General features: G+C 42.8%; 1 protein-coding gene across 1 annotated transcript in view; it reads right to left on the bottom strand.

Moving 5' to 3' along the window:
* ube3c (ubiquitin protein ligase E3C) overlaps positions 1-6,489 on the bottom strand; it is a 177,560-nt gene extending 171,071 nt beyond the window's left edge. The window contains exons 1-2 of the mRNA XM_063044419.1: positions 5,380-6,489; positions 3,763-3,864 (exon numbers count right to left, since the gene is read on the bottom strand). Coding sequence (XP_062900489.1) covers positions 3,763-3,828 — 66 coding nt within the window. The 5' untranslated portion in view covers positions 3,829-3,864; positions 5,380-6,489. The remainder of the gene's footprint in view (positions 1-3,762; positions 3,865-5,379) is intronic.
* Positions 6,490-9,538: the final 3,049 nt, after the last annotated feature.

The raw sequence follows: 9,538 nt of genomic DNA on the forward strand, positions 1-9,538 counted from the left end.
CCATGGCTGATCAGCCTAAAGCCTCATTTCCTCTTGTGATAGTTTTCAATACCATCTTTTGAAAAAGTTATCTTTTTTTTTTAAAATACACTCACTGATTTTGCCTCAACATAACTCTACAATAAAAAGAAGTCCCACACACTCATCATCTTTCCTGAGAAGTTCCTACACACTGGACTCACCCGTGTGATTATCTCTTGCTTCAACAGATGGAGAGATGGTAAAACAAAATTGCAATGTGCCAGTGAAATCCACGTCTCATGAACAAGTTAAAGTAAGACAGAGAAACAGAATATAAGGCTAGAGTTTAGGATTGGATTAGGTCAGATCACACTTTTTCCAATCAGCATGGGCATAAGATGCCAAATGCCCTTGTGTGAAGTCAATTTTCTGTGATTGCTCATCGTTCCTTAAGGTTGTTAAAACTGGGGTGGGTGGGGTAGTGAGGCTGGGGCTCCCACTACCTATTAAATGCTCCCAATGACATGCATCGCAAATTGCTTCTGACAATCAAGTCCAGCCCTGGCCTTCACATGTGGCTTAGTTACTAAACCTGGCAGAGCTGTTTCTACTGACAGGAGAAGGGACAAAGGCAGATTACTGGTGCCTTAAAACCAGCCGCTCCTCCGCCATGATTGGCAGCTAATCTAGAAGGGAAACTCTGATCCCAAACCTCCACTGCCTTGCAGCTATATCCACCCATGGCAAATGTTTTGGGAATAAATCCTGAGGAGGAAATGGAGAACTGAAGTCCCTAAGACAGTCCTACACTGAGTTCAACACTGACTGGCAACTCCTGCGACACCACCGGTGCCAAACTGTATCAGTCTCTGCCATTCCTTTGGTTCATCAGCTGCATGGAGAGGGGGAGCCTGATACTTTGGGACCAGCTTGCCCTCCACGTCCTAGCTTGCGTACTGACTTGTGTATCATGTAGGCAGTTATGACACAATAACCATGGTCATCCCCAGCCAGTGGAGGTCCTCATATTTATTGTAATTTTCTATAGTATTAAGATTAGGAGGAAAATAAATTGCAAAATGCAATAGATTGCAGATCTACAATTTTACTGAGCAATTTTTGGACCATCTCTCACTTTCTAGAAATACAGAAATGCAGCTGGAAAAGATCAATAACCATATGCCATGAAACATTAAAAATAAGTTTATGAAACTGAACAAGCCAGGATCAACTAATCAATGCAATGCCTGTTTGGAATGCAAGGTAATACATAGGGGCATTCATTGATGACGGCACAATAATAGACTTAATTCAGACAAGATTAAGGAAGGAGTTACTGCATAAAATTCAACACAATGATGTGGGCAACAGACACAAAGGCAACAATCAGCAACAAGGGTCTAACCACTTTCCATTAATGTTTATCTGCATTACCTGAGGATAGACTGAGGGAGCTAGCTCTTATCTCTCTAGAGCGAAGAAAAATGAGAGGTGACTAGATAGAGGTGTACAAGACGATAAGAGGCATAGATTGAGTAGATAAGCAGAGACTTTCCCACCAGGGCAGTACTGGCTAATACAAGGAGGCATAATTTTATACGATGACTGGAGGAAAATACAGAGCAAATGTCAAAGGTAGGTTCCTTACACAGAGAATGGTGTGTGCGTGGAATGTCCTGTCAGGGGTGGTGGTAGAGGCAGATTCGTTAGGGACTTTTAAGAAACTCAGACATGGATGATAGAAAAATGGAGGGCTGTGTAGGAAGGGAGGGTTAGCTTGATCTCAGAGTATGTTAAAAGGTCAGCACAACATTGTGTACCAAAGCCCCTGTACTATGATGTAGTGATGTATCATTGATAAATCCCCACAACTAACCCATTAAGATACACCAATGATCCAAGACTTAGTTGGTCCAGCCACACCAATACCATGGCTACAACAGCAGGCCAGACACTAGGTATCATGCAGTAAATCACAGAAAGGAATTGTCAAAAGAATAGAGGAAACATTTCAAGGATGTTCTCAGGGTCTCCTTGAAAAATGTAACGTCTTATACGACTCATTGGAATCCTGAACACGTGACTGATTAAAGTACTAAAGGAGTATCAGGCATAGAGAACTCCAAATCTCTTTGGTAACAGAGAACACCTTCAGAAGCTCAGACTGACCACACTACCTCCAATCATTCTTGCCTGCAGCAGATTCTACATATTCCACATTGGTTTCTGAGGTGAAGCCAAACACTGGAGTGGAAGCAAATTAGTTTCACATCCAAGGTGGCAAAAAAAGATGATAATGGTGCTACTGCAAATACACCCCAGACTTTTAATCTTTCACCAGGGTATGTAACAGGAGTGTGGTGGAATTTTCTCCACTTGCCTGGATGAGTACAATAACAACATTACTCAGGATGCCTGCATAAGCCTCATTCTACCAATCATCTGAAGCACTAATCACTTCCACCAACAGCACAATGTGGCTGCAATTTAGCATGAGAAACGCAGCAATGCCCACCATGGGGATAACAACTATTCCCAAACATCAATAGTATCTCCCATGCCTATCCTTTGTCAGTTGAAAAGGCAATAGCTGCAGGATTTTGGAATGACCACATCCTTTATTGGAGGCATGAAATTCACAGTGATGATTAACAAATAGATTGTTGATTAAAAATCAGAGACTAATCCCTATCATTCACTGTACAAGTCTTACCCTGGTTTATCCTCCCAAAGTGTAACGTCTCACACTTATCTGCACTAAATTCCAACTGCCATTTTTCAGCCCATTTTCCCAGCTAGTCACGATCACGCTAAGATTTTGATCTCCTTCCTCATTGTCCACTACACGCCAATTTTGGTGTCAACCATAAATTTGGACATGTGCAAGATTTTGCTCTCTATGAGGCCTTAAATAAAGGAAAAAAATTAATGAAGATATGCAAATAAGTTTTCCTTTACACAGTAGTAGATGCCTGAAATGCGCTGCTAGGGATAGTGGTGGATGCAGACACAATAGTGGTGTTTAAAATGCAATTAGAAAGGCACATAAACGTACATGGAATGGAAAAATATGGATCAAGTGGAGGCAGATACATTTAGCTTGACTGGGCACCATGGTTAACACAGATATCATGGATCAAAGATCCTGTGTCATACTGCTCCATGTTCTATGTACTTCAGAATGTAATGTTTATAACAAAAATGGAGGCTTTTACTTTCTAATACCATCACAAACAGTATTAAAGATATAAGTAGATAAAACAGACATAAATGATATAAAAATATATATTCTTTGGAGTTTGGAGGAATGAAAGTTGATCTGAATGGAATATAAACTTGGGTATACCAAGGTAGACATTGAGATGTTTCCACTAATGGGAGAAACTGGAATAAGCTACAAGAATGGCTGAGGTGAGGTGGGGGGGGGGGGAAGGCAGCAATAATTTAAAACTAAGGAGCAAAGGGACTTTTTCCTCAGAGGATGATGAATTTCTGGAATTGTCTACCCAGGAAGGTTGTGGAATAAAGATTATTGAGTAGCTGAAGAGTAAGTAGGTAAAATGTTGAAAGATCTGTCGTGGAGTGCTACAGGAACTGAAACAAGAAGATGAAGGGCCAGGAGAAGATCAGCCATAATCATCTTGAAGGACAGATCTGAGAGGGGTTGAGTAGACTTCTTCTAACTTTATATGTTCTCCTTATCTTGTTTTATACAATCACAAGTTTTAAACCTCATGTACAAAATATGACTAATTAAATGCACTTAACGCACAAATTTTTTAAAAATAATTGATTACCAACCTTCCTGCTGGCTCCACCAAGAGAAACCTTGGGCCGTGTTTTGAAATCACCTTCAAAGCTGAACATGTCTGTATGTTATCCCATCTAGTAGAAGTACAGCTCCTAAATAACAAATATTTTCAATGAAGCAAACAAAATATAGCTCAGATTCAGCTGATTTAAGAATCAGAATCAGGTTAACATTGACTTATAAGGAGTGAAATCTGCTGGTTTGTCGCAACAGTATAGTGCAAAAAAATCAACAAACAAAAATTACAAAATAAATAATTACTGCAAAGAAAAAGGAATAATGAGGCACTGTTTATAGACCATTGTTCAGAAATCTGATGGCAGAGGGAAAGCAGATGTTCCTAAATTACTGAGTGTGTGTTTTCAGGTTTTTGTGCATAGAATTATATATGGAACCAGGGTCTCAGATCCAACAAGCTCCTGCAGCTATGAGTACTATTCTGCTAATGCCACTTTCCAGTAGTCAGCCAGTAGACTTCCATATGCCACAATATTTCAAAACTTCATCCAAGCATTTACAGCTTCCATTATCCCCTTATTACAGATCTCATTTGCCTTCTCGTATAAACTTTTCCTTCTGGGTACAAACTTTTCCTTCAATCTCCTCCTCTTAATCCTGTATTTTTTGATTAAGGAAAAGCTTTCTCATTATCAACCCTAAACAAATAGCTCAATTTTGAATCAGCATCCCCCCCCCACCCCGTTCTGTTCCAAAAGCAAATCCACCTATCTAGTCTCGCCTCATAGCTGAAACACTATCACTGACATCCTAGAGACTCGTCAATCTCTGCACCCTCTCCTGTACAATTTTTCTACTAAACAACAAGCCATAGGTGTGACAATGAACAACACAATACAGCCTGCTCCTCATAACAGAAAACAATAAATTGTTTAATATTCCGCTGCAAAACTATGCATTTTAGATGAGTGCAATTCATACAAAACCATCCAAGATCAGTTAGGTAGATCAGAATCCTCACTAGATTAGCAAATGCACTGATTGATCTTTACAATTGTTTGCAGTGAAGTAACTATAAAATGTATACAACATATTAAATCGCTTGCGAGAACATGATGAATTGTGTTCATAGCGTTGAGGAGTAAGTCTTTCGATGGGAATCTATTACAAGAGCACCCAAATTCTAGTTCTGTTAAAACGGGACTCAGCTGGAAAGATTTAAACTCTTTAAGGTTTAAAAGAGCAGAGAGACCGCTTTGCGGTGATTTATAAGTAAATAAGAAGCCTCGCTGTCCAACTCGGAATAGGCCGTGTTGCTAAGGCCTGAGCGTGTAGTGCATTGCATTGTCAGCCTGTTCTTACTAGTCTTCACTCCAAATGACTCAGCAGGACGCAGCACAGTGATAAGCAGAACAGAATTAAAGACAAGGGGGCGTTCAGAAGAGCAACATCTACCAAAACGAATCGGCTTTGGAGACCCTGTCAGTTCAATGTTTTAGAATATTCATTTTATTTTTTTAAAGTCTCGCGCAGCATTTTATTCAGTACAAGTTAAAGGGTTTCGCCAGAGCTGCTGCCGCCCCCTCCGTGCCCCAGTCTAAGCTCGGACCTCTCCCCAGCTCCCCTTCCTCCCAGCCCGGCTCCTTTACCTGACGTCCCAGCCACCGACCGCCAGCAACCGAAACACAAACTGCACAACCGGAAGCAGTCACGCCGTCATCCCGCTCCAAACGGGCCCGCCTCCATCGCCGGAAGTCACACCCAACATCTCGAGCAGCGGCGAGCCCGGCAGTCAGCGATTGGCTCAACCTCACGCCCGTTACACCCGTTTTCGCCTCCTGTCGCCCTTGCGCCGGCGACTCGGGGCGTCGGCTTGGTGGGGGTTTGTTGTTGTTTTGCGAAGCGTTCCCCTCTTCAGTCAGTCCGTCCAGGGCGGTGAGAGATGATTATAACCCCTCTCCCGTTCATGTGATAATATCCGAACAGTTACCCGGCCGGCTGTTTGGACAGGAGCAAGTCGCAAACCGGAGCTCTGAAACCCGGTGCAATGCTGAGGGAGTACGTTCGCAGCAGGAAGTAGACAACAATCAGGTTTGAACGCCACAAATTGACAATGACTATTTCCATCAAGAAGATGTCCGTCCTTCCACCTCCGGCATAAAACATCCTGTGAGTCTACGTCGGCCAGAAGCTTAACCGATAACTGGTTAAGGTCAGGGTGGTCAGAACCATGTGATCACTGACCAAATCATCATTCCAAGCCTTCCAGTACCTATAAGGTGCAGGTCAGGTTTGATGAACTGAATGAATGCAGCTCCGCTGATCAAAAGGAAATCTGTGAAACCACATCCCTTAGATGTGGCACAGTCCGGTGGCGAATTTGCCAGGTTATGTGATGCTGAGAGCACGATTACCTGCAGCAGGTACCTCAAGACACTTAAAAGACACCTTTGCAAAATCCTCCAACTGCCCTGGAAAGAAACTGGATCTGCTATTAGAGAATGAGACAGAAGTTTGTGAAGGGGAAGACTTTGCATCTAGTGACCACAGTGCCATTAGTTTCAAAGTAAATATGCAAAAAGATAGGTCGGGTTCGTGGGTTGAGATTCTAAATTGGAGAAAGGCCAATTTTGATGGTATTGGAAATCATCTGGTAAGTGTGGATTGTGACAGGCTGTTTTCTGGCAAAGGTGTACTTGATAAGGGGTCCTGCTGAAGGGTCTCGGCCCGAAATGTCAGCTGTACTCTTTTCCATAGGTGCTGCCTGGTCTTCTGAGTTCCTCCAGCATTTTGTGTGTGTGTTGCTTGATAAGTGAAAATTGAAATTTTGAGAGTACAAAGCTTGTATGAGTCTGTCAGAATAATTGGATATCAAATTCGATTAGACATTGGCTTTGTGGGAGAAGCCAGAGAATGGTAGTAGATGGTTGCTTCTCTGACTGGATGCCTGTTACTAGTGGTGTGCCATAGGGATCAGTGCTGGTTCCTTTGTTGTTTGTCATCTATATCAATGATCTGGGTGATAATGTGGTTAACTGGATCAGCAAATTTGCAGATGACACCAAGATTGGTGGTGGTGTGGGCATAGAAGGCTATCATGACTTGCAGAGAGATCTGCATCAGCTGGAAAAATGGCAGATGGAACTTAATGCAGACAAGTGCAAGGTTTTGCACCTTGATAGGACCAACCAGGGTAGGTCTTACTCAGTGAATGGTTGGGCACTGAGGAGTGTGGTAGAACAAAAGGATCTGGATATACAGATCTATATTTCGTTGAAAGTGGCATCACAGGTAGATAGGGTTGTCAAGAAAGCTTTTGGCACATTGATCTTTATAAATCTAAGTATCGAATACAGGAGATGGTATGTTATGTTGAAGTTGTATAAGACGTTGGTGAGGCCTAATTTGGAGTATTGTGTACAGTTTTGGTCACTTACCTACAGGAAAGATGTAAGTAAGGTTGAAAAAGTGCAGAGAAAATTTACTAGGATGTTGCTGGGTCTGGAGGACCTGGGTTATATGGAAAGATTGAATAGGTTCAGACTGTATTCTTTAGAACATAGAAGATTGAGAAGAGATTTGATAGCGGTATACAGAATTATGAGAGGTATAGGTAGGATAAATGCAAGCAGGCTTTTTCCACTGAGGTTGGGTGTGACAACAACCAGAGGTCATGGGTTAAGGGTGAAAGGTGAGGTTTAAGGGGAACATGAGGGTAAACTTATTCACTCAGAGGTTTGCGAGAGTGTGGAACGAGCTGCCAGCACAAGTGATGCACGCAAGCTCAATTTCAATGTTTAAGACAAGTTTGGATAGGTACATGGATAGTAGCGGTATGGAGGGCTATGGTCCCAGTGCAAGGCGGTGGGAGTAGACAGTCTAAATGGATTTGACATGGACTAAATGAGCCAAAGGATCTTTTTCTTTTCTGTACTTCTCTATGACTAAGATAAATGAACCAATATCTGTCCCTGGCTCTCATACCCCAATGCAGCACAGCAAAATGCTGAAAAGAATTAAGCCAAGGAGCATTTAGAAGGGCAATGTCCACCAAAGCAAACTGGCTTTGGAGACACAGTCACTTCGAGTTTTTTAAAACTGGATATTTTAAAACATTGAACAAAATTTTGCATTGTCGCTGATTATATTCGGTCGACAGGTCACTTTGTTTGTATCCCCAATGCAGTACGCTCAAAGCAGACACTCTCCTCGACCTCCATCATGGGAAGAGATGGAGAAAAAAGGGTTAAAGGATGTGCTCACTGTCTCCTTATTGGGACAAGAAAGCAACTGACTTCAAAATAATGATTGTGCTATAAAGGGTGCAGAGGAGATGCAACAGGATGTTGCCTGGGATAGAGTAATCCATCTAGAAGGAGATAATGGAGAGTTTTGGTTGATTTTCCCTGTAACAGAGGTGGTTATGTGGGGACATGACTGAGACATGTAAAGTGATGAGCGTTATAGATAGGTAGCAGGGAATCTTCCCCTTATTGAATTGACTTTATTTCTTACATCCTTCACATACATGAGGAGTAAAAATCTTTGTTACATCTCCACCTAAATGTGCCATGTGCAATCATAGTAATATATAATAATATATAATAAATAGAACTGTCAACGTAATATAGAGTACACTCAAATCAGCGTGAGTTCATCAGTCAGATGGCCTGGTGGAAGAAGCTGTCCCGGAGCCTGTTGGTCCTGGCTTTTGTGCTGCGGTACCACTTTCCGGATGGTAACAGCTAGAATGGACCGTGGTTGGGATGAGTTGGGTCTCCAATGATCCTATGGGCCCTTTTTACACACCTGTCCTTGTAAATGTCCTGATTCGTGGGAAGTTCACAACCACAGATGCGCTGGGCTGTCCGCACCACTCTCTGCAGAGTCCTGCGATTAAAGGAGGTACAGTTCCCATACGAGGCAGTGATGCAGCCAGTCAGGATGCTCTCAATTGTGCCTCTGTAGAAAGTTCTTAGGATTTGGGGGCCCATACCAAACTTCCTCAACTGTCTGAGGTGAAAGAGGCGTTGTTGTGCCTTTTTCACCACACAGCTAGTGTGTACATACCATGTGAGATCCTCAGTGATGTGGATGCGGAGGAACTTGAAGCTGTTTACCCTCTCAACCCCAGATCCATTGATGTCGATAGGGGTTAGCCTGTCTCCATTCCTCCTATAATCTACAACCAGCTCTTTTGTGTCAGAGAGATGACTTCTTCCCTGTAGGCCACCTCATTATTGTTTGAGACAAGGCCAATCAATGTAGTGTCATCAGCAAATTTAGTGAGCAGATTGGAGCTGTGGGTGGCGATACAGTCATGGGTATACAGGGAGTAAAGGAGGGGACTTAGTACACAGCCCTGAGGGGCTCATGTATTGAGAGTCAGAGGGTTGGAGGTCAGGGAACCTACTCTTACAACCTGCTGGCGATCTGACAGGAAGCCCAGGATTCAGCTGCACAAGGCGGGTTCAAGGCCGAAATCTCTGAGCTTCCTTTAGAGCCTGGATAGAACTATGGTGTTGAATGCTGAGCTGTAGTCCAAGAACAGCATTCTCACATAAGCTTCTTTCTTCTCCAGATGTGTAAGGATGGTGTAGAGCAATGGTTATTGCGACGTCTGTTGATCGGTCGTGTTGGTAGGCAAATTGTAGGGGGTCCAGTTTGGGTGGGAGCAAGCTGCCGATGTAATCCTTGACCAGCTTCTCAAAGCATTTGCTTATTATTGAGATGAGTGCGACAGGACGCCAGTCATTCAGGCATGTTATCTTGTTTTTTGGTACAGGGACAATGGTTGATAATTTGAAG

Source organism: Mobula hypostoma, chromosome 3 (genome assembly GCF_963921235.1).
Source record: "Mobula hypostoma chromosome 3, sMobHyp1.1, whole genome shotgun sequence".
Classification (NCBI taxonomy): Eukaryota; Metazoa; Chordata; class Chondrichthyes; order Myliobatiformes; family Myliobatidae; genus Mobula; species Mobula hypostoma.